At 49.4% G+C, this 25,345-nt stretch overlaps 1 protein-coding gene across 1 annotated transcript; it reads right to left on the bottom strand.

Annotated features, from left to right (window-relative positions):
* Positions 1-90: 90 nt before the first annotated feature.
* Positions 91-24,974, bottom strand: TMEM91 (transmembrane protein 91). Its single transcript, XM_035121161.3, has 4 exons — positions 24,350-24,974; positions 10,790-11,286; positions 4,226-4,369; positions 91-3,245 (listed from the first exon to the last, which is right to left on the bottom strand). The coding sequence occupies exons 2-4, from the start codon at positions 11,204-11,206 to the stop codon at positions 3,087-3,089; spliced, it is 720 nt and encodes a 239-aa protein (XP_034977052.1). The 5' UTR covers positions 11,207-11,286; positions 24,350-24,974; the 3' UTR covers positions 91-3,086.
* Positions 24,975-25,345: the final 371 nt, after the last annotated feature.

Below are 25,345 nucleotides of genomic sequence, written 5' to 3'. Positions count from 1 at the left end.
CCCAAACTAAGGTTCGGGGGCCGGATGCGGCCCAATCGCCTTCTAAATCTGGCCCGCGGACGGTCCAGGAATCAGCATGTTTTTACATGAGTAGTGTCCTTTTATTTAAAATGCATCTCTGGGTTATTTGTGGGGCATAGGAATTCATTCATATATTTTTTCCAAAATATAGTTCGGCACCCCACAAGGTCTGAGGGACAGTGGACCTGGCCCCCTGCTGAAAAAGTTTGCTGACCCCTGGATTAGAGCATAGCAGGTACCGGTAGAAGGGCAAACTGAGCATTAATTGGCTCTGCAGCTCATTGTCCTCTGGCACCCCCTACTGCTGGGCTCCCTTCCTTCTGCCCTATCAGTCCCAATGGGTCCCAGCCACAACTCAGCTACCCCATTGCTGCGGATACAGATCTGTGGGGACAAGGTGAGCCATTTGCAGCTCAGCCTTCTCTGCATCTGACTGTAAATACCGTAATGGCCTGTAGCCGATCCAAAAATAATGATGCACCCCCCTTGTACGCCTCCTTCCGGCAACTCCTGCAGCCCAGCTGGTGCCAAACGTCTTGTTCGGCTTTTCTCTGGACCACATTGGTGAGGCGGGGGGTGGGGTTGTTGTCTGGGCAGCCCAGGACCTCCATACACAGTGCCCAGGCTTGCACCCCATGGAGGTTATTCCAGTGCTGCTAATGCAGCAACTCGACTTCACCCCTGGAGGCGCACTCCATTGTCTCTTGAGACAGACGGATGCCAACAATGAATATGGTGTGCTTGTGGCCTTCTAGATGTTGCAAGATCACAATTCCCATCACCCCTGACAGTTGGCTGTGCTGGCTGAGTCTCTTCCTCCCTACGAAATCTCTGCTCCTGACATTTAACTACATGCACCAGAGTCGGGCCCCAGACCGTCTGAGCTCTTTTCAATTCTTTTTTTTTTCCACCTGAGCTGAGCTCGAGATGATGGTTAATGCTTTAGAAAGAAGCAGGCCAGGGACCGCACATAAATATGTGATGGAGCACCAAGCACACTCAATAATTCATGGGCGCTTTGGGGGACAGCGAGAGAGAACAAGGGAAGAAGAAGAAGAAGGGAACGTAATGGATGGAGGGGCGGGAGAGAAAGGACAGGAAAGGGGAGACACAACAACAACAACAACAACAACAACAACAACAACACTGTTCTGCAGGCCAGCTTATGCTCACAGGAAGAGGCTGAAGCTCTTCCCAGACTATCTCGACCTTCATCAACCTGCCTGGTCTAAAACATCTTTAGGCCACCAGATTAAAGAAGGCTGCTTTAGCATTTGAGGACATGTCGAGGGGTGTGTATATTTTCATCTCCTTTCTCCCCCAGACCTTGAGCACTTTACCACCTGAACCCAAAGTCTAGCCTTGCTGGGTGGCCTGTAGCCCAGTGTCTTGTTTCCAACAGTGGACAGCCAGAGGCACCCTCCAGGAAGCCCTGCAGGCAAAGCGTGAAGGCCCTCTCATCTGCCTGATATGCAGAGGTAGACTGCCTCTGCAGCTGGAGGTTTCCTTTTGCCACCATGGCTGATTGCTGCGATTTTTGGTTTTCATTTATTTTTTTGCACGTATGAACAGGGCCTGAGTGAGGCCAGAACAGGACATTGTAGTGCAGGGAAGGGGGACATCTGTGAGCCTTGGACTGCAGCTCCCATTAGCCCCAACCAGCAAGACCAACAGTCAGGGATGATGGGAGTTGGGTGTCCGAGAGCTCCGGGAGGGCTGCAGGTTCCCTATCCCTCCTGCGGTGTAAGTAAATGAGGGATGACCGGCTCACCGGCCTATAGTCTAGGGCTCCTTGCCCCTGTGGCAGAAGTTGCTTCTGACGCTCCACTTCTGACACCGTGTTTCGTAGCAAAACAGCTGGAGCCCATCTGCAAAAGCAGGCGGTCCCTCAGGGCTGGGAACCAAGAGTCACTGTTGGTTGTGGGGAATCTCCACAACCCTGGGGTGACAATGAGGCCCTCCGGCCCTCTCTTGTCTGGCCCCCAACAACTCTTCCCCAAGGTACGCCCCTCCTAGGCACTGCTCCGTTCCTTGAGATCATTTGCCTGGCTGGAATGTGTCCTTGCACTTCAATAATGAAGCTTAATTGCCTGTATAGTGTGTGTGTGTGTGTGTGTGTGTGTGTGTAGAAAGTCTATTGTACAAACGGTAGAAGTTATGTGTTGCCCTGCCCACTTTTGCTTTTGACCCCTCCCCTGCTGGAATGCGGCCTTCAGAAGGCTACTCAGGAGGGAATACGGCCCTCGGGATGGCAAGGCTTCTCCACGCCTGCGGTGCAGGACTTGGAGGGTGGGGGAGGACCTTAGCAGGCCACTTAAATTCTCCCCTCCCCCCCACTTTCTGGTCAGTCTGACTTGACCCACACAGGCCACTGCCTTATGGCAACTCACGGCTCCTTTCGCGGGCAAGACGGATTGGCATTGCCGCATCACAGACGGCGCAGGAGTCGTACGGGTGCCTCACGAGGTATAGGTGCCATGGCAGTTTATTGAGGGCGGGGTAAGGGGGGGGAAGCATGACCTTTGGGTGTGGAGGCCAGGGCCTCTGTAGAAAAGGAGATGTGACCAAGAGACACAGCCAGCTAAGGGAAGCCTGGGTGGGCATGGGTATGGGTATGAGAGAGAGGTGCCCCATTGTCCATAGGTAGCCATAGGTAGCAGAAGCTCAAATCCCCTCCCCAAATTCTGTCCCAGTCTGGGTGAATGGGCCTGTCTTTTCTTTTCCCGCGATGGGGCTGGTTTCTCCCCAAACTGGCGGGAATGTAGCTTTGATAGTTGCCGCCCATCCATCCCTCTTGATGCCAGGAGGGGCCCATTGCGGAGACCCCGTTTTCCAGCCTGGGTTTCCTGCTTCTTGCAACCGTATATCCTCTTTCCTCCAAGGGCTTGCCGAGTTGAGAGTTGAAGGGGTGGAGTTCTTCCGCACACACCTTTGCTGGGGTTGGTTGGTTGGTTGGTTCACGAAATCAACGTCAGGAAACCTGTGCTCGCCCCCATCGTGTCAGCACATGCCTTTCCAACTCCCAACTGGGGGCGGGGGGCGTGGCTTTGGTGGGGCAGGAAGACCTAGGTAGGTGCCTTGTTGGAAAGGTAAGCGATGAGAGCCACCACCGCCCCGATGTAGGTGCAGATGCCGAGGATGATGGACAAGACAGCCAAGGCGAAGGTTTGGCGAGAGGCCGTCCACGCTCCCGGGTAGTCGCCCTTGGCGGACGCCTTGTTGGTCTGGGGAGAAAAGGCAGCGGATTTAATGTCAGGAAAGGTAGCTGCGGGGGCTCAAGCTCCTGAGCCTAGAACTTGGCAAGGACTGTTGCGATTGTAAGCTAACATGCCCTGGTGTACATGATACACCCAATGGCATGCACAGACGTAAATCTGCAGGCTCTTGACTGCTGTGTCTGGGCTCCTCACGGCAAGGATCCCATCTCACATTCCCAACACACCCCTTCCTTGCTCTTGTACAATTCAGCGAACTTCGACAAATGACGTCTCTCCAGCCAAGCGTTTGGTGGCAAGTCTATTTCTGCTGCTTGCAACCAGCCCTGTTCTCCATCTAAAAGATTTTATTAGGGTTTACAAAGAAAAATGCAAAGAGTGTTGCTGGATGTCTTCTTTTGTCCGAACTAAAACATTAATCCAGAGGCAGAGAGAGAGAGAGAAGAAGGGATAAAGAAAAAGGAGTAGAAAAATAATTGGAGAGAAAAGAGAGAAGTTAAGAAGCTAAAGAACTTCTGATTCTTTGGTCCAGGCACCCCCAAACTTCGGCCCTCCAGATGTTTTGGACTACAATTCCCGTCATCCCTGACCACTGGTCCTGTTAGTTAGGGATCATGGGAGTTGTAGGCCAAAACATCTGGAGGGCCGCAGTTTGGGGATGCCTGCTTTTGTCTATCGGCTATACAGTGGTGCCTCGCTAGACGAATGCCCTGTAAGACGAATTTTTCGCTAGACGAATGGGTTTTGCGATCGGAGGTTGCCTCGCAAGACGAATTCATTTTGTGAAAAATTTGTCTAGCGAATCGCGGTTTCCCATAGGAATGCATTGAAATTCAATTAATGCGTTCCTATGGGCAAAAAAAAAAATCAATAAATTCGTCTTGCGAGGCACCACTGTATATAAACTTTATTTACTTCATCCACTCCAGTATAGGATCTATCCTAAACCTGCCCTCTTTGTGAGCTTTTCCCTGCTCAGCGACACCCACCTTTTGGGACAGGTAGAAAGCAGCGATGCCCAGTGGCCAAAAGCAGCACAGCATGGAGAAGACCGCCAGGCCCAGGTAATCTTGCGGCAGCAGCATGGAGAAGCTGCTCTCGCTCTCAGTATCGCTGTCGCTTGAGGAGTCATTCTAGGGAGGGAAGTGGAGAGCAAGCGTTGGCATCGTTCCTTCTGATGTCTGGTGAAAGAGCGCCAATAATAGGAGAAAGAGCCCTGCTGGATCCGGTCAATGGCCCATCCAGTCCAGCATCCTGTTCCCAAAGAGAGGCCAACCAGACGCCTCTTCTGGGAAGCCTGTGAGCAACTGCACGCTCCCCTCCTACCAGCAACGGGTAGTCAGAAGCAGTGCTGATTCCAACTGTTGAGGCCAAGCACAGTCAGTGTGGTTCGTAGATGTTGATGATCCTCCATGAGTTTTGTCTGCTCCTCTTTCGGAGCCGTCCCAACTTGGTGGCCACCTCTGCCTCTAGTGGGAGGGAGTTCCATAGTTTAACTATGTGCTCTGTAAGGGTGTGCTTTGTTTTGTCCATCCGAGCACAATTCAAAGTGTTGGAGCTGGTAAAGCCCTAAACGGCCTCGGACCAGTATACCTGAAGGAGCGTCTCCACCCCCATCCTCCAGCCTGGACACTGAGGTCCAGCGCCAAGGGCCTTCTGGCAGTTCCCTCCCTGCGAGAAATGGGGTTACAGGGAACCAGGCAGAGGGCTTTCTCAGTAGTGGTGCCCGCCCTGTGGAACACCCTCCCGTCAGATGTCAAGGAAATAACGATCTGACTCTTAGAAGACATCTGAAGGCAGCCCTGTTTAGGAAAGTTTTTAATGTTTGATGTTTTATCATGTTTTTAATATTCTTTTGGGAGCTGCCCAGAGTGGCTGGGGAAACCCAGCCAGATGGGCAGGGTATAAATAATATATTACTACTACTACTACTACTACTACTACTACTACTACTACTACTACTACACTATTTCAGTTTCATTGGATGTCCACAAATTCTGGTGTTATGAGAGAGGAAGAAAAGGCTTTTCTCCATCAGCTTTCTCCATCATCTTATAAACTCCCATCCTGTCCCCTTAGCTCACTTTTTCTCTACGCTAAAAAGTCCCGAGTGCTGCAAACTTTCCTCCTAGAGGACTCGCTCCCTCCCCTTGATCATTTTGATTGCCCTTTTCTGAACCTTTCCCAACTCTGCAATACCCTTTCCGAGGTCAGGCGACACAGTATTCCAAATGCAGCCGCACCACAGATCTTTTCAATGGCATCGCGGTTTCAGCAGTTTTGTTTTCAATTCCTTTCCTAATGATCCCTAGTGTGGTATTAACCTCTTTCACAGCTGCTGAACACTGGGGCCGACATCTTCAACAAGCCATCTCTGGAAGAACTATACAGATCCCGTTGCCTTAAAAAAGCAAATACAGGATATTTTACAGGATTCATCTCATCCTGGATATAGTCTTTTTGCACCGTTGCCTTCGGGCAAGAGATACAGAACAATTAAATCAAGAACGAATAGATTAAAAAACAGTTTCTATCCAAGAGCTATAACCACCTTAAATGTTGTAACTAAATAATATGATCTTGGGGGTTGTGATGGGTGTGTATGTGTGTGTGTCTGTAATTATGTTTTTGTTTTGTTTTTATGGGATGGCACCCAATTTCATTGTACTATGTACAATGACAATAAAGTATTTATCTTATCTATCTATCTTATCCGCCACAACCCCAAGGTCAGGCACCGCTAGTTCAGACCCCATGAGCATATATGTGAAATTAAGATTAGATAGATAGATAGATAGATAGATAGATAGATAGATAGATAGATAGCCCCAATATATATATGTGCAACACATAGAATCATAGAATCATAGAGTTGGAAGAGACCACAAGGGCCATCCAGTCCAACCCCCTGCCGAGCAGGAAACACCATCAAAGCATTCTTGACATATGCCTGTCAAGCCTCTGCTTAAAGACCTCCAAAGAAGGAGACTCCACCACACTCCTTGGTAGCAAATTCCACTGCCAAACAGCTCTTACTGTCAGGAAGTTCTTTCTAATGTTTAGGTGGAATCTTCTTTCTTGTAGTTTGAATCCATTGCTCCATGTCCGCTTCTCTGGAGCAGCAGAAAACAACCTTTCTCCCTCCTCCATATGACATCCTTTCATATATTTGAACATGGCTATCATATCACCCCTTAACCTTCTCTTCTCCAGGCTAAACATACCCAGCTCCCTAAGCCGTTCCTCATAAGGCACTTTAACACTTTACTGTACACTGAATTGCGCTTGCAGCCGCAGGATCAGCACCTGCAAGTCTGGTGCCTTTTGTGTGTGTGCGTTTTGTTGTTTTGTTGTTGTTTTGGTCTTTATAGGTTTTTAATTCCTTTTAAACTTTTAAACTTCTCGATGCTTTAATGCCGCTCGAAGTAACTGCCTATCATTGCCTGCCAACAAAGAAGGAATCCAACTTGTTTGACTCGCCGAGTCGCGTTTGCCATTTTACTGCCGGTTTGCTCAGTTTGGAGAGATCCTTTCTCTGGCCGTCTGCAATCCCTTTCATTTTAATGACTCGGAACTATTTTCTTGCCATCAGCAAAAACGGCCACCTCGCTGCTCACTCCTAGCTCTAGGTGGTTTATGAAAAAGTCCCAACACCAATCTGGAGGTATTCTACACCCCTCCATTGGGGCAACTGTCCATTTATTCCTACTCTTTGCTTCATGTTAACCAGTTGCTGATCCAAATGGATGCATTTGTTCCACGCCTGCTCATAACATCTTGTTCTGGCTCTCTGCTTGTGGATGAGGAGTGTCTACTAAAATCATGCTTGGTGTGCAGAGAATGGACAGAGGTTGTTGTTTTTTTCTCCCTCTCATTATATGAAATGCAATAGGACCCATATATAAAGGTAAAGGGACCTCTGACCATTAGGTCCAGTCACGAACGACTCTGGGGCATAGGTGCCAAGTTCCGGATTGAAAGATCCGGGATCAGCAGCGCTGCGGCATCGGAAGTCACTTCTACGCACTTCCGGACATACGTAGAAGTGACTTCCAATGCTGCTGTGCCCATTTCCAAAATGTCCGCGGCATCGGAAGTCGCTTCTACGCACTTCCGGACATGCGTAGAAGTGACTTCTGGCGCTGCAGACATTTTGGAAATGGGCACAGCAGCACCGGAAGTCGCTTCTGCGCATGTCCGGAAGTGCATAGAAGCGACTTCCGGTTCCGGCGCGGCACCAGAAGAACATGGCCACCGGCAGGAGCTCCGTAATCTGAGGGAATACGGGGTATTTTGCTATTCGGGACACCTGCGGGACACGGTAAGAAAATACGGGGGTTTCCCGGGGAAAATGGGGTACTTGGCAGCTATGCTCTCGGGTTGTGGTGCTCATCTCGCTTTACTGGCCAAGGGAGCCAGTGTACAGCTTCCGGGTCATGTGGCCAGCATGACTAAGCCGCTTCTGGCGAACCAGAGCAGCGCACGGAAACGCTGTTTACCTTCCCGCCGGAGCGGCACCTATTTATCTATTTGCACTTTGACGTGCTTTCAAACTGCTAGGTGGGCAGGAGCTGGGACCAAACAATGGGAGCTCACCCCGTTGCGAGGATTCGAACCGCCAACCTTCCAATCGGCAAGCCCTAGGCTCTGTGGTTTAGACCACAGCGCCACCCGCATCCTAGGACCCATATATAGGAGAGAGTAAAAGGGTACACTGAAGGAATGGGGTTGATTTTAATGGCAAGTCAAATATTCCCCTTCGGAGATCAGCAATTTCACATTTCAGCTCTTCACAAACTCTTGGGTGGATACCATTCACACCTGTTGATTTGTTTATTTTTTAACTTGTCAGCTAAAGCCTAGAATGGCGTTTCTTGTCACCGCTATTTTCCTCAGTTCTTCAGACTCAGGAAAAAAATCAGTCCAGGCACAGGTATCTGACCTAAATCTTCCCTAGCGAGACGCAGCGAATTCATTCAGCTCTCCTATAATCTCCTTATCCTGCTTTCACACCTTTACCTCTCTTGTCGTCTAATGGTCCAACTTCCCTTCCTAGCTGGTTTGCTGTTAAATATTTTTAAATATTTTTTTAAAAAATAGTTTTGCTCGGGCCCATGAAGAGTCGGACACGACTAAACGACTAAACAACAACAACAGTGCTAGCATTTCTGTCCCAATTTCTAATATTCCATTTGCAATACAGTACCTGTTGGGTCTTTTAACCTATATACTGCCATGTCAGGCTAAATTTTGTTCGCACCAGTAGGCTTAGCATAATGTGACAGCAAAGGTCATCATATATGTAATGCAAACATGTAATGCAAAAATCTACTGTACAGGTAAGGAAGTATCAGGAAGACAGAATTAAATGTCGCTTGAATGTAGCCTTAATGTTTTGGCAATATGCTCCTGAAATTATTCTTTTGCTTCTCTTATTGCCCATCTGTCTGTCTGTTTCATGAACGTTTACATTCTGTTTTGTTCTCATTTGGATAAAACTTCCATTTTTAGAAGGGAGCTCCTTTGCCTCTAACAGATTCCTGGCTCGCTCATTAACCATGTGTGGCCTTGTCCAATTCTGAGGCAAAACAGGAAGTGCTGCCATGCCACCGCCATCCCGATTTCCGGCGAGATCTCACGCGCTCCGCAAGATCTCATGTGATTTTGGCGAGATCTTGCAAGATCTCGTCGGAAATCGGTGCAAATGCCTCACCCTACCTAATGGGAGGGCCAGCCCAAGGTGTAGATTTGGTGTTTCCTATGCTAAGCAGCTCAGCTTCTGTTATCGTGGCTTTGAATAACTACCCACCCCCTCAGCTGGATGCCCCTTGCCTTCTCTCAACTTCCCCCTATCTAAAAAACACCTTGCAAACTTTTTAATAGTAAGCACCACCAACAGTCCAGTTCTGTTCTGGTCCAACCTTCTTCCTTATAACCCATCCAGGTGGTGATGATACTTGCCAACTTCCTCCTCCTTAAATTAGTTTTTTATTGTGTGCTGGACCATATTGAGAGCTTTTATTGAGAGCTGGACCATAAAGAAGGCTGATCGCCGAAGAATTGATGCTTTTGAATTATGGTGCTGGAGGAGACTCTTGAGAGTCCCATGGACTGCTAGAAGATCAAACCTATCCATTCTTAAGGAAATCAGCCCTGAGTGCTCCCTGGAAGGACAGATCGTGAAGCTGAGGCTCCAATACTTTGGCCACCTCATGAGAAGAGAAGAATCCTTGGAAAAGAGCCTGATGTTGGGAAAGATTGAGGGCACTAGGAGAAGGGGACGACAGAGGACAAGATGGTTGGACAGTGTTCTCGAAGCCACGAACATAAGTTTGACCAAACTGCGGGAGGCAGTGCAAGACAGGAGTGCCTGGCGTGCTATGGTCCATGGGGTCACGAAGAGTCGGACACGACTAAACGACTAAACAACAACATTGTGTGTGTGTGTGTGTGTGTGTGTGTGTGTGTGTGTGAGAGAGAGAGAGAGAGAGAGAGAGAGAGAGAGAGAGAGAGAGAAAACAAACGGGGGAAAGTACCGTACATATAGCACCTCCACTTTCAATTCCTATAGTCTTTTTCATACATTCAATATGAGACACTATTGTCATTGTGGGGAAAGAGAGACGGGAGGAGAAATGATCTTTGGTTCTATTGCAAAGTGTTTGTGCAGGGTGTAGCATCATGTAGATAGGTTCTTTACTGTATTTATATAGTTTTTTTTTTTTGGCACTGTGAGAGATTGGAGGGTCCAGAACTTGGTTGTCTCAGCGACGCCCTTGCAGAACTCAGTAAGGAATAATGATGATGATGATGATGATGATGATGATGATAATAATAATAATAAATATATTTTTAATTACCCACCCATCTGGCTGGGTTTCCCCAGCCACTCTGGGCGGCTTCCAACCGAATATTAAAAACAATACAGCATCAAACATTAAAAACTTCCCTAAACAGGGCCACCTTCAGTTGTCTTTTAAAAGTAAAAATAGTTGCTTATTGCCTTGACATCTGCTGGGAGGGCATTCCACAGGGTGGGTGCCACTACTGAGAAGGCCCTCTGTCTGGTTCCCTGTAACCTCACTTCTCACAATGAGGGAACCGCCAGAAGGCCCTCGGTGCTGGATCTCAGTGTCCGGGCAGAACAGTGGGGGTGGAGACGCTCCTTCAGGTATACAGGACTGAGGCCGTTTAGGGCTTTAAAGGTCAGTACCAACACTTTGAATTGTGCTCGGAAACGTACTGGGAGCGTACTGAGTTGGCTCTGTCTACCTTTGGTTGTGGTTTGTGAACTGACATTGGTCCTCCTGCCTTTTGCCCCACCCATCCCAATAGACACCAGCCAATGCTACCAAGACCTAAGCTCTCCTTCTGACACCACCCACTCAGATCTTGTCCTTGGGCTTCCCATTGGGGCATCCGATTGGCCACAGTGCAGTTCATGCCATTTGCTACTGACAGCAGTGGCGGTTCAAGAATGGGTCTGACTCCTCCTTCCGCAAGAGGTACCGGTATGCCCCTCGGCCAAGCCCCCCTCGAGCCCCAGCCCTTACCTCGAGGTCCGGAGACTCTGTGTCGCCCACTTCGTAGCAGACGGTGTGGATGTCCTTTTCCAGAGGCACCTTCCTGGGCAGTTCCCCAGCCTCCTTGCTGTCTCCAAAGGCGGTTTCGATATAATCTTTCTTCTTCCAGCCTTGGGGGTTGCTCGATTTCCACAGCTCGGGGTACAGGGTCGGTTCCGGGGTGCGGAAGGGCTCGACTGTCCTCTGTAGGCTGCTAGGATCCAGGAGCTGACTGGGAAGGATGTGGGGTCCAGGCTGGAGCCAGGAGAGGCTGGGGGGCACGTGATGGGACAGCAGTCCGGAGTGGTCCTGGGGAGGAGCGACCCGACTTAGCATTCCGCCCCGGAGGGTCGCTCTCCCAGGGGACTTTGCCAGAAGTGGGTGCTGCAGTTCATGGATGTTCTCCATAGCACTCCTAGGAGGAAGGTGCTGGGTGCCTCTTCTCCTTGCTGTCAGTTAAGGCCGAGCGAGACTCTCGCTTCAGTTAGCTTGGGGGGAGCGATTGCAAAACAAAAAACAGCAAAGCATTTAGCGCCTTTTATGTCTTATAAATAAATATAAATATAGGGGGGAAATGTACACATCGCTCCACCAAAAAGCTCTCTTAAGAGGCACACTAATAACAGATAAAGCCAAGATCGACAACCCATTCCAAAACAACTACAGTGGTACCTTGGTTCTCAAACGCTTTGGCACTCAAAACAACTTGGAACCCAAACACTGCAAACCCGGAATTAGGTGCGAACTTTTTTCGGAAGCAGAATGTGCTCTGTTTTGAGTGGTACCCTGAGTGTTACGCTGAGGTTTGTTTTCGCTATTTATTTTGCGCTTTAGTTTTTCCTGAATGACTCCTTTCCTGACACAAAACCCACCCCACCCCACACTTTGTGAACCAGTTAGTTTAAGGTTACCAGATTTTTTTTCAATTAATCCGGGGAACTTTTCAACTTCAATGGTGCCTGGAGGTGGTTGGGGGATGGATGGCGGCTAACAGATTGAGGTTGAATCCTGACAAGACAGAAGTACTGTTTTGGGGGGACAGGGGGCGGGCGAGTGTGGGGGACTCCCTGGTCCTGAATGGGGTAACTGTGCCCCTGAAGGACCAGGTGCGCAGCCTGGGAGTCATTTTGGATTCACAGCTGTCCATGGAGGCGCAGGTCAATTCTGTGTCCAGGGCAGCTGTCTACCAGCTCCATCTGGTACGCAGGCTGAGACCCTACCTGCCCGCGGACTGTCTCGCCAGAGTGGTGCATGCTCTGGTTATCTCCTGCTTGGACTACTGCAATGCACTCTACGTGGGGCTACCTTTGAAGCTGACACAGAAACTGCAATTAATCCAGAATGCAGCAGCTAGACTGGTGACTGGGAGTAGCTGCTGAGACCACATAACACCGGTCTTGAAAGACCTACATTGACTCCCAGTATGTTTCTGAGCACAATTCAAAGTGTTGGTGCTGACCTTTCAAGCCCTAAATGGCCTCGGTCCTGTATACCTGAAGGAGCATTTCCACCCCCACCATTCAGCCCAGATACTGAGATCCAGCACCGAGGGCCTTCTGGCAGTTCCCTCATTGCGAGAAGTGAGGTTACAGGGAACCATATAGAGGGCCTTCTCGGTAGTGGCACCCACCCTGTGGAACACCCTCCCAGCAGATGTCAAGGCAATAAGCAACTATTTTACTTTTAGAAGACAACTGAAGGCGGCCCTTTTTAGGGAAGTTTTTAGTGTTTGATGCTGTACTGTTTTTAATATTCGGTTGGAAGCTGTCCAGAGTGGCTGGTGAAACCCAGCCAGATGGGCGGGGTATAAATAATAAATTATTATTATTATTTATTATTTATAATGGATTTTGTATAGGGACTGATTTGTAAATCTGGGGACTGCCCCCGGGAAACAGGGACGTCTGGTAACTTTAAATTAGTTGGGTCAGGAGACTTGGAGCCAGACCATTTGTACCTCTATATTTCCAAACCTATCTGTCTGTATATAAATACTGTATATCGGAGGCAGCCAATGCAGTGCTTTGCAGAAGTTGCTGGTTCTGAAAATCTGTTTAAAGTTCCACTTCACTGGCATCTGATATCCCTCAGGCTGAAACATACATACAGGCTGATGCGAGATGGTGACTTTTAGAGATGCCAGGCTGTTCCTGCTAGTTTTATCTGCATCTTTTGGAACGGATTCACAATAAGCCTTGTTGAAGGAATTGCTGGATACTACAAAGGGACATTTTGTCAAAGGATGTAGAGATAGCACTAAGTTTGGCGCAGGCAGAAAAAAATCCTTTCTCGGTGTAAAGTGGAATTTAACATGAATGCCCCAGACTTTCTAGATTGCTTTCATATAGTCCCTTTTATTTATGCCTGGGGTTTGGCTCTCATAAACGGAAGCTGAGGAAGCACATAAATTTCTGGGATGTGCCATTTGGATTGTAGGTGGGGTTCACTTGAGGGCTCCGTAGGATTATTTTTTCAATCCCTGCACATAAAAAAACCTAGCCTGTTGCAGTGAAGGTTAGCCTAGTCTTGCTTTCCTGACACCATCGGTATTCTTAAATGCGCAGATTATATTTTATTTTTGTACAACGTTCTCACATGTCAGCCCGCACCAGCAGCCTGAGATGGCAGCAATTCAGAAACAGCGATATTGCCTCATCTACTGTTTGGGTGAAATAGGCAGCGATGGACTTAGGCAACAGAGAGCTGTTGGCGAATGCGGTGCTAAATCAACGTCACTAAGCGGTATATGAATTGTGCGGGCAGAAAGTTCTTGCCGAAGGAAAAGCACAGGTACATTGCCCAAGATTGTTGTGCAACTGATTGCACAGCAAAAACCAGCTGTTGCACACTGAGAATTGGCTGTTGTGCATCAAACTTCTGCTGGCACAACTTTTGTGTTGGGTTCCTTTGTCGCCCACCCTTTAAACTCTGTCATCTGGTAGCACGCAGATCATTGGATGCAGCCCAGTGTCTGGACTTAATGGTCTGAAATGGAGACCATTTCAATGTGTCTTCCTTTGTTTACTTTGAAATGTGGGAAGCCAGCCCTACAGTGTTTCAGGGACCCTCTGGTCATTCTGTTGAGTGGGGGCCTGGGCCTCTGCCCCCAGAGCTCTGCCCTGATGGTGCCATTGGAAATACACCTTTGGAAGACAGAGAGCAGGGGGGAGGGGAAGTCTGTTGAAAACTTGCTTATGAGCTGCGACGATAAATACGGTACCTTGAAGATGTCAATCCATATGCTGTGTTTTTTACCACATTGCACTGGGAGTCTGCTTTATCGACGAAACAATTCACTTTATTGATAAGTTGCTGCGTGAGGATTTATGTATTGTGTATTGTTTGCAGCTTTACATTTTCCTGTTGTTGTTGTTGTTGTTGTTTTTTAATTGCTTTTATTCGCCGCAGTTTGTCTTGCCAAGTTGCTTTGAGGCTCTTTCTTTTGTATAAGGCAACCGATGAATGCAATAAATAAGAATGCCGTTTTTAAACGGTTTAAGTTAAGCCTCAAGACTGCAGACACAGCGGCAGGCAAAATTGGACCGCGAAAAGTGGGAATATTGAAATGGTCTTGAGGGATTATTCGTAAGTAGCATTGGCCTAAATCGGAGGAGGCTTGGGAAGTATGCAGGTTATATCCCTCTGCTTATTATGGCTCATTAGAATCGGCTGGTGTTTCATCCCTCCACCCCCTCTACCCCCACCCCACCCCCACCTGCAACCTTTACACAAACCCTACAGCAGTCGACTGTTCCAGAAAAAGAACAGCGTTTGGCACTCTCAGGTGGCACATTGCCACCCACCACGCAATTGTAGTCTCTGGATGGGAAGAGTTTGTCTTTTTAAAATTCCTGTCAGGGCTCCCCCCAACTCAGAAATCCACGCACTGTGAAGGCACATGGGATTTCCGTAGCAGGAACAGATTGCTCAGCCAAACACGCGTGGCAGTTTGTGCACAGCACAGATGCGTAATGCAGAACTCCAAATCGCTCTTTTTAAAAGATTGGGAACGAGGTAAGGTGCCCGCTCGAAAAAACCGCTTTGCGTGGAAGCGGGATCATGTAGAACAGGCCCTGATGCCGTCAACAGCACAAATAATCATGACTGCGTGTCTGGAGGGAGCCTTGGTCTTAATAGTGTTAAACATTTCCATAGCCGTTTCAGTTGTAATCCTTACAAGAATTGGATTCCAGTTGGAATCCTTACAAGGTAGACCAGTAGTATTATGCCCTATGTTGCAGACTGAGGCTGAGAGAGTTAGAGTGGCTGGCTTGAAACCACCTGCTACGCACACGACAGAGGCGAGTTTCGAACCGAGGGCTTCCTGAATGGTACCTCTGCCTCTTAGGCACTGCACCACAATTCTGGAAATTTACAGGTAAGCAGAAACGTCGTCCACATGGAAAGGGCATTATCTACACGAGTTTCCGCATGTTTTGTTTTTGTATGTTTTGGATCCCATCTGAGCTTGGCTTCTCCCATGCACACTTGCCTGACAAAGAGCTGTGTGTGACTCAGAAGCTGGCACGCTGCTTCACATACCCCAACACACAGCACCAAAGTTTTGTGGGGCATCAAACTGAGCTGCTCTCCACAGCCCTGGCTCTATTAAATGGCATCTTTGGTTTACTTGACTTGCACAAACGATGGGTCAAATTTCTCTCGATAATTTGTGTCAGGTCAGAAGGAAAATGGGCTGATGGGACCGTAGCCTTTTCTAGCCAGGACCCTGAGGCTGGATTTAAGGAGACCAGGCCGGGTCCTTTGTATATCTTCATTCCAACTTACTGACAGAATTACGGACAGTTTACAGAGAGTGACTTGCAGAGCAGCGAGAAAACCGAAGCAGAATACATAATCGTATGGCGTTTTATGAAGCACCGTACCAAAATTTATTGAATAGTAAATCTGCTTCAGTTGTATGGTTTATAGCCGTTATGACGGCTACTGTGAAGCTTGACAAATTACTTTACCTTCTGTTCCTCCAAACTCTCCTGTTGCCTTATTTATCTCCCCCTCAGCATCCGAAGTCCCTTGACTTGTACAGTGGTACCTCGGGTTACAAACGCTTCAGGTTACAAACTCCGCTAACCCATAAATAGTACCTCAGCTTGAGAACTTTGCTTCAGGATGAGAACAGAAATTGGCAGCAGGAGGCCCCATTAGCTTCAGGTTAAGAACAGTTTCAGGTTAGGAACGGACCTCCGGAACGAATTAAGTTCTTAACCAGAGGTACCACTGTATTCTGTTAACGGTTTCCTCCCTCATCTGAGGTTTCTGAGGAAATCTTTCTCATTCCACAGGAATCCTGGGATGGCACAGTTTGCAGGGTCATCCAGCCCAACCCCTCTGCAACGCAGGAATCTTTTGCCCAACGTGATGGAGAGTCTTATGCCTTCGCAGACTGAGCTGACCCAGCTGTCGAATAAGGAGCCTGGGGGTCCAGTATCCTTGTGCTCTCTCAACATCAGGGTTCAAAGTCAGACTTTCTATGAAACTGACCAGCCTCGCTGACTCTTTGTGTGTAAACCTGAACAACCAAGAGTAGCGACTAGGCTAGGATTGGTTCAGTTTTAGAGCCACAGCGCTTGGGTTTATTTTGCAGTCTGCTTTGACCTGCCTGCTTTTTCATACAATAATAATAATACAGTGGTACCTCGGTTTCCGAATGTCTCCATGGTCGAACGTTTCAGTTTTTGAATGCCGCAAACCCGGAAGTAATGCTTCCGTTTTCTAACGCGCCTCAGAAGTTCAACAGCCTCTGCTGAGTGTATGTGTTCATTTTCTCAATTTTCTCTATTAAAATTGCAGGCCTTGGTTTTCAAACGTTTTGGAACTTGAACGGTCTTCTGGAACGGATTACGTTCGGAAACCGAGGTACCACTGTAATTTAATAATGATTTTATTATTTATACGCTTCCCATCTGACTGGGTTGCCCCAGCCACTCTGGGCAGCTTCCAACAAAATATTAAAATAACGGGGGTGGCGAGGAACCCTCTACAAGAGAAGATTGCTACAAAGGATGGTGTCGGCTCACTTGTGCAAGGGACTGCAGGACTTGGAAACAATCCCCACGTGACACACAACCCAGGGAATGCCTTTGGAGGAGAGAGTGTGTGTTTCTGAAGAGAGGGAACGAAACCTTTCCCTCGGTGCTCGAACAAGCGCATGTTGGCATCGAAAGATCTCGGCCCTGTTTGGCAACATCGGCTCTGACGTGGGGAACCTGCAGTGCGCCACAGCCTTGCCAAGATCTGTCGAGCTTGTTTGTTTGGCTTCTTTAAAACTGAAAACAGGGTGTTAAAAGCCCAGAACTCGCAAGAGTCACTTCTGCCGGAAGGAGGACTGCAGCTCAGTGGCAGAGCACCCAGAAGATCTGGGTTCAATCCCTGCAATCTCCAAGCAGGGCTAGACAAAGCTCCTGCCTCAAATGCTGAATAGCCGCTGCCGGCCAGTGCAGGCGGTATGGGTGGTCTCTGTGCTCCTGTGTTCTGGTTCTCAGCATCACCTAACCCACTAAGCAGGCAGCACAGGGCAGCTGTCTAGGGCAGTTGTGTTATTGGGCCTCCGTCCTAACTGGGAAATCCTTCAACAGGTGAACGGAATCTCCCCTTCTCTCTCTCTCTCTCTCTCTCTCTCTCTCTCTCTCTCTCTCTCTCTCTCTCTCTCTCTCTCTCTCTCTCTCCAGACTCTTGGGCAACAGAGTCTGATATGGGGGAATTGCTCCCACTAGCACCTGCTCCATTCACTGAGATAGCGCCCCCTGACTTTTTGCTTCCTGCAGGAGAACAGAAGGGAAGTCTCCTGTTCACCCGCATGGAGCCGGACAACAAACTTTCTATGTGGAGAAAATAATAATTTCCCCCAGCCATTCTGGGTGGCTCCCAACAGAATAATAATAATAATAATAATAATAATAATAATAATAATAATAATAGTAATAGCAATAAAAGATCAAACATTAAAAACTTCCCTAAACAGAATTAAAAAAATCCTTCCAGTAGCACCTTAGAGACCAACTAAGCACATGAGCTTTCGTGTGCATGCACACTTCTTCAGATACACTGAAGCAGAAATCACCAGACCCTTATATATAGTGAGAGGGAGGGGAGGGGTATTACTCAGAAGGGTTGTGGGAATGGGTGATTGGCTGGAAAGAGAAGTTGCCGAATTGCAACTTATTACCAAACTTAAAACCATGGAGAGACCTGGTCTGAATTGGATTCTTATCTCATTATACATGATAAGGCTATTTTTAGCCATCTCACCCCTTGCTTTTTCCTGTAAGACCAATTGCAGTCGTTAACAGTCGTCCACAGGTTTAGCACACCTATCAGCCAATCACCCATTCCCACAACCCTTCAGAATAATACCCCTCCCCTCCCTCTCACTATATATAAGGGTCTGGTGGCTTCTGTTTCACTGTATCTGAAGAAGTGTGCATGCACACGAAATCTCATACTAATGACAAACTTAGTTGGTCTCTAAGATGCTACTGGAAGGAATTTTTTATTGTGTTTCGACTATGGCAGACCAACACGGCTACCTACCTGTAACTTCCCTAAACAGGGCTGCCTTCAGGTGTCTTCTAAAAGTCAGATACAGTGGACCCTCTGGATATGAATGTAATTCATCCCAGGGCTCCATACATACCCCGAAAAATCCGCAAGTAGAGGTGCCGCTTCTGTGTATGCACGCGCGGCGAAACCTGGAAGAATACACTTTCGGGTTCGCTGCGTTCGCAACCCGAAAGTTACATTCCCTGAAGGTAACGTAACCTGAGGGTCCACACCGTCCACTGTAATTTTTTACTTCCTTGACATCTGATGGGAGGGCATTCCACAGGGCGGGTGCCACTACTGAGAACGCCCTCTGCCTGGTTCCCTGTAACCTCACTTCTCGCAGGGAGGGAACCAGCAGAAGGCCCTCGGCGCTGGACCTCAGTGTCTGGGCTAAATGATGAGGGTGGAGATACTCCTTCAGGTATACTGGGCCGAGACCATTTAGGGCTTTAAAGGCCAACACCAACACTTTGAAAATAGCATTAGACGTAATGAAGTTCTTACCTAATCTCAAATTCTTATGCCAAGGATCGGAGTTTCCCATTATCAGTTGCACAGACTTCTCTCCATTCAGTTGTATGGAAGACAGGGCCAAGGAGAAATTGGGGGAAACCCAAGAAACCAGGGTTCGAATCCCCACTCAGCCCTGAAGCTCATGGGGTGACCTTTGGGCCAGTCACACTGCCCCTCAGCTCAACCTACCTCACAGGGTTGTTGTGGGGATTGAATGAGGAGGGGGAGAACCATGCGCATTTTGGAGAAAAAGGTGGGTCGTAAAATATACGTAATATAAATGCAGTCTCCAAAATGCTCACCTCCCATTTAGTGGATCCCAACCAGATCCACAATCAGGGAGGTGGAAGCCTCATTTGCCTTCAGACCATAACTTGGGACCATGTTTTTTTTGGGGGGGTGGGGGGTGGGGAGAAGCAACGCTGGAAATTAATCTTCTTAAGCAAAATAGTTTGCCGCTCTGCCACCTCGCCAGCCTCTTAAATTGATCTTCCCTTCCCACTCACTGGGCTTTGAACCCAAGCCTTCTGTCACATAAAGGCCCCTCTTGCGCTAACCACTGAGCATCCCTTCTCCTCCTAGGAGTTGGAATCGAACTCCCAACCCTGGCCTCGTTCCTGGTCTGAATCTCCTGCCAACGTCCCAAGTTCCCGGTTAAATTAAATCAGAGTGCCTTCACACATCTGCACAGCCTTGCTCTCTTGGGAACCGTACAGCAACGGAAATTATTTTGGGGAGGAGGAGGAGGAAAAAAGCGAGTCCCTGGAGATCTTGGTCCTGACTGTACTTGGATGGCGGTGCCAGCGAATGCCCATGAATCACTGCCGCTTCCCCAAAGCAGGGGCGGCACAGAGCAAGCGAGGAGAAGAGATACAGCTTTTTATCTTCTCCCCCGGCTCAACTTGGATGGCAGGGGAGAAAATTGGCAGAATGCTCCCCCTCCTCCTAACCCCACACGGGGAGGTAAGCAAGCTGTACTCTCCTGAGCCACACAGTGGGGTCAGGATCTCAGGGTAACTGAACAACAGTTCTGAGGCCTTAAGGATTTGCAGATTCGCGCTCATAGGAAGGGCTGAAGAGCCCGGCTGGGTTTCACTTAAGCATCCAGTGAGCCCCAGTGTTCTGTTTCCAACAGAGGGCAGCCACACGCTTTTCTAGGAAGCCCAGAAGCAAGGGTGTGAAAGCCTCGCTCAGCAACAGAGCACATGATTTTGGGGACAGAAGAGTCCTGGCAGGTTCAGATCCTGATACCTCCACTTAAATAACAGGGAGCAGGGTCCATGTGAAAGGGGAGGTCTCTGCTGGAGAGCAGCTGCCAGCCTAAGTTGGCAATGTTGGCCTAGATGGAGTAAGACTTTGACTCGGTGTAAGGGAGGATAATAGCTTTTACCAAGACTGGATGGCCTTTGACCCTCCAGATATTGATGGACTACAAGTCCCATCATCCCTGATCATTGGCCATGCTGGATGGGTTAGGAATCCAAAAATGTCTGGAGGTTAAGGCTGGGGCCGGTGAGAGAAGGCATCCCAAAAGAGCCCTGGTTTATTCAGTCATGAGAGTTACAGCCCTCTTGTTTATCCCCATCTGGTAAATCACAGGTAGAGTGCCTCTGAAGAGAGAGGCTTCATTTAGCCGCTGGGTCTAACACTAGCTTCCACCAAGTCATTAACCTGCATTATATCAAGCTGCTCAATAAGAGAGGCTAGCGATGTTACACGACCCCCACCCCAAAGTGCAGCTCAGTGGGACGGAGAGTGGAGAGGCTGAGGGAATAGTGGTGTGCATGGTTCTTCCCTCATTTAATCCCCACAACAAACCCTGTGAGGTAGGTGAGGCTGAGAGGCAGTGATTGGCCCTACATCACCCCATGAGCTACATGGCCATGTGGCAGAATTTGGACCCCGGCCTCCCAGGTCCTAGTCCAACACTCTAACCATTGCACTGCACTGCCTTGAGCACTTCCTGACCATTGGCTATGCTGGCCAGGTCTTCTGGGAGCCGGGAGGGCCACAGATCTTCTACTGCTGCCTTAGGCTGCATCAGGGTTCACCAGGATTTTGCCCCGGAACCTGTTTTCTACCCAAGTTGTATAAACCGAACCTTGATGCCATGAAGCAAGCAAAGATGCCTATGAAACATTTAGACCATCGGTCTCCCCCAGCCCAACCAGGGAAGTGCCAGGGATTGAATTTGGAACATTGCGCATGGAAATCGTGCTCTGCTACTGAGCTGTGGCATCTGAGCATGTGCAGAGCGCCTTCCCATTGCTGCTGAATAATCAGACATAGCTGCTACATCCCTTAGAATTTTGGCAAAAGGCTTCGGTTCACAGGGCAACTATTATAAAAGTGTTGGCATTTAACACCAGCCACTGTCATCTCAGAAATGAAACACTTTGGCCAATTATTCTATTTATTGCAGACTATCAGTCTCAGCCAGCATGGCCAACAGGCCTAGGAGGTTGTGGCTTTCTGGATTCCTCATGTACAGAGCAAAAACTGGTGGATCTGCCCCAGGGTGGAAGTGGCCAAGTGACTGGAGCGCTCATTTCAAGTGCGAGGAGCCATGGGTTCAAATCCTGACTGGGCTGCTGAATTTGCAAAGCCTGATTTTCACCATGTGTTTCAGCTGAATGAGAAATATATTAATCGGTCGATAAAAAAAAAACACGCATTCCTGGTTTCATGGAAACGGCCCCCTCCTCCTCCTCTCCTCGATGACATGCACATATGTCTGAAATCGACAGCAATATGCGCAGGGGGTGGCGAGGGGCCTAATTGGACAGATTCCCTCCGGTCCAAAGCTGAAGCCAAAACGATGCTTCATTAGATGTGCAAGCAAAATAGACACACAGGCGCTCAACCCTCCCTGTCTGATTCCATGCGTACGTTTCTTCTTGTGCTGTTGCTGCGCGCAGGTTTTGAGCATGGATTAAAGGAGAACCTGACGGGAGAGTGTCCTACTAGATATGGATTCTTTGGGGCTGTTGGGAGGAGGGTAAAACTAGCCTTCCTGAGTACCTGTTGTGCCGTGATACCCGGGTGATGGGCTGGATTGAGTTCGTTTGGTTTGGGTGGCAGTGTCCAACCCACCATAGACTTCCCATAATCCATCTTCAGCCGTGTGTGCCAAGGAGTGAAGGATTTGGGGTAGGGGATTCATGAGTCATAAAGACCCATTTCCGCTCCCCCGGGGGGATTAAATGCAAATGCCGAATTTCTGGGTTCGCTCATGGCGTCCCGCGCTTGCCCGAAGGAATCACTGGCCACTTAATGTGTTTTTCGGATTTCCATACCACCCTTCGAGACGCAATTATCAGGGCTGCGGTTGCAAATGTTAAAATAGAGCAAAATATACAATGGGAAAATCAGCGACGTCATAAAAGCCAGCAGGATTCTATTATTCCTTCCCAGCCAAAGCATCTCTTTCTCTTTTTCTCTTTCGCTGCCTGTTGCTGGGGAGGGGGAAGCAAATAAAACAAGCGTTTTAATTAACCGGGCAGAGCTCCAGAATTAGCATATAAACTGGGCGTTCCATTTTGGCACTCGCCAGAGATCAGGCCTCCCCCCCAAAAAATAAAAATAAAAATTGATGGAACTGTAGGGCCGTTTCACACATTGTGCTGAAACCAACCCAGGTTTGCTGCATTCTGGACACACTCCTAGCCGGCAGCAGGGAGTCATAATCGACCCTGGATCTGAAAGGAGTGTGCTTAGATAATGCACTTCTTTTCGTCACAACCGCACATTACATAATGGGGACCCCACGAGAAAGTCCATTTTCACACGCACGGGGGCGAGAAATCCGTTCGTTTGTTATTCCCGGGTTCTAACGCGGCATGATAGTTTCCCCTAACACATTAAGCTATAAGTCACAGGAGAGTGGACCAAGCTTACTTTGCATCAGATCAACTTGGGGGTAATCAAAGACATCCGTTTGTGACTCAGCCCGAGGACACTTTTGATGCTTGCCACGTGGGGATAGCGTTACGTGCGAAAGGGAAACCGAGTGCACATTGGGGGCGAGGGAAGCGGTACCGAGACTGAGTTCCTCAACCCTCGCATGAGAAAAGCAAGCTTATTTTGGTGTGCTGTTTCCCCGAAACGGACAAAAAAAGAAGTAAACCATGCAATGCATTCAGAACACAACAATTGATCTGCAGCTGTAATTATATAAAGCATGATAGCTTAGAGAAACCTCAGTGTACAAGGGCAGTATACCTCTAAATGCCAGGTGGCGGGGAACAAGCGAGGAAGGGCTGGGTCTTTGGGCCTTGTGAGCTTCAGAGAGGCACCAGCTAGCTGCTTTGGGAGGCAAAATACTAGATTAGATCTGCTCCTCCTCGGGGCTCCCACTTCTCTCTCCATATTGATCAATATCCTTGCACCTTGTTTTGTTCCCTGGGCCCTTTCTCTCAAGAATCCAAAGAAGATCTGGGGAGGTAGCCTGGGGGGGGGGCCGACCCCTCTTTCCAGAGAGCCACAGACACAGGAGGAGCAGCAGCGATGGGTTTCCCACCCCCAAAGGAGCTACATCTCTAGCAGTCTTTCCTAGCACATTGACGGTCTCTATCGATCTCCTTCTTGCTGCCTGCTCAGAGCTCCCACACGAAAGAAACTCTCTGTGTGTGTCTGAGAGAGAGAGCGCTTCTCCAGCCCACACACCTGCTGTATAAAGAAGGGACTCGGAGATGATGCATCCCCCTTGTCCCCAAGCTGGGAGCCGGGAAAGGGGGCACCCTCTTGCCACCAGAGGCTGGCAACCGTTTAAAACACACACAAAAGAAACCCACCCTCTGGCCAACTCTGTTTGACAGATCCTTTGCACGCTTCCCCGAGACTCCAAAGATGCGCTCGGCTCCCAAGATGCTCCTGGCCCGACCCCCCCACCCACAGCAATCAGACAGAGGCTAGGGTTAGGGGGCTCAGTGACCTCTCTGGGGGTTGTGGGGTTGTGCCGTCTAAAGTGGAGCGGGAGCCGCCTCCCTGCCCATCGCCCTAGGATGCTCGTCCTCTTGGGTACCCAAGTCTCACCATAAGAAGCCCTGCCTTGGTCCGGAGTGACTCCGGCTTCACCCAAACCCCCTCGCTTCGCCGCCAAGCTTCATCTCACTAATTCCACTATCTCGCCGGCTCGGCTGTCGAGAGTCAGAGAGAATCTCTCTTCAACTTCCATGTGGCAGATTTAGAATTGAGAGCAGCGAGGAGGGCAGGGAGACCCAAGTTTGTTTGGGGGGGCGGCAGGGCCAATGGGGCACTCCAATTTTGGGATGGATAAGAGTGGGCAAGAGGATTGGCTTTGGGCTTGTCCTTAGGGGGGTTGGACTAGATGGCCCTTGGGATCCCTTCCTCTTCTACGATCCGATGAAGACTTGCAGTCAGGGAGGTCAGCCCATGCGGTCGGCACCACCCGGGCAGTCCAGGCTGGCAAAGTCCAGATGAGAGAGAAAGAGAGAGAGAGGAATAGACCCTTACCGTGCTCACTGCCAGCGTCCCCGTGGCAAGCACCTGTTTGCCACGCTCCAGACCTCCACGGGCTGCATCCTCTGGAAAAGGGTGCCCATCTCTGCCCGGCCCAGCCACGATGATGCCCAGCCAGGGAGAAAGTTGCTCGGCTTGGGTGCCAGCCAGAACACGCAGACCCTCCCAAAAATGTCAGGGTCCTCTCAAGAACTCCCGCGGTGAGCTTGGCACGATGCCCTTGCCACCCTCGGCGCTAAGGGTTAGGTTTGGGCGGGGGGCACCCTCCAATTTGTGGCAATCGACAGCTTTCCCAAGGCTTGCCACGAAGAAGAAGGACCCGTGGCATGAAGAGGAGGAGGAGGAGGAGAGAGGCAAAAAGTCCCTCCAAACGTGGTGGCTGGCCGGCTTCTCTGCCTTCTGCGCTGTGCCAAGGCAGCTGCCCAGTCGCCTACAGCAAGGCTGCCATCCAGCGCTCCGGGAGCAGCTGTGCGCCTGCTGCCAAGATGCGGTGGCATGAGCGGAGCCCCCCTTCTCTCCCTCCTTCCTTCCCACCCCCAGATCTGGATGGAGGAGGGGTAGGAGGGGAGGGGTTGTCTGCGAGCTGTCAGCCACACACAGGCAGATGCCTCGCCTCCTCGCAGAAATGGATTGCGTGGCAAAAAAAGGGGGGGAAAGACACCCCCTTTTTAAAAACACACCCCTCCCTGGGGGCATGGCTTTGCAATTCAATACCCCCCCTCCCCCCCAAGTTAAGGAAGAGAGACAAGACGCAAGAGGTAGACTCAGAGGGGTGAACTGATTTTAGGACTTTGGCACACACACCCCCACAACCACCCTTTCCCTCCCTCCATAGCTGCCCGCAAGGTTGGAAGCGGGTGAGGTGTCATAAATGTGGGGGGCAGGATGCTCCTGGCTCCCTTTAGTCTCCTGGAAGAGGGGGGCGGGGGGTTGAGCTTTCAGACTCTGGTTTTGGGCTTACACGCAGCCCAGATTTATTTATTTTTTGGG

Source organism: Zootoca vivipara, chromosome 6 (assembly GCF_965207765.1).
Source record: "Zootoca vivipara chromosome 6, rZooViv2.hap1.1, whole genome shotgun sequence".
Classification (NCBI taxonomy): Eukaryota; Metazoa; Chordata; class Lepidosauria; order Squamata; family Lacertidae; genus Zootoca; species Zootoca vivipara.
This window is presented reverse-complemented; position numbering and strand designations above follow the sequence as displayed.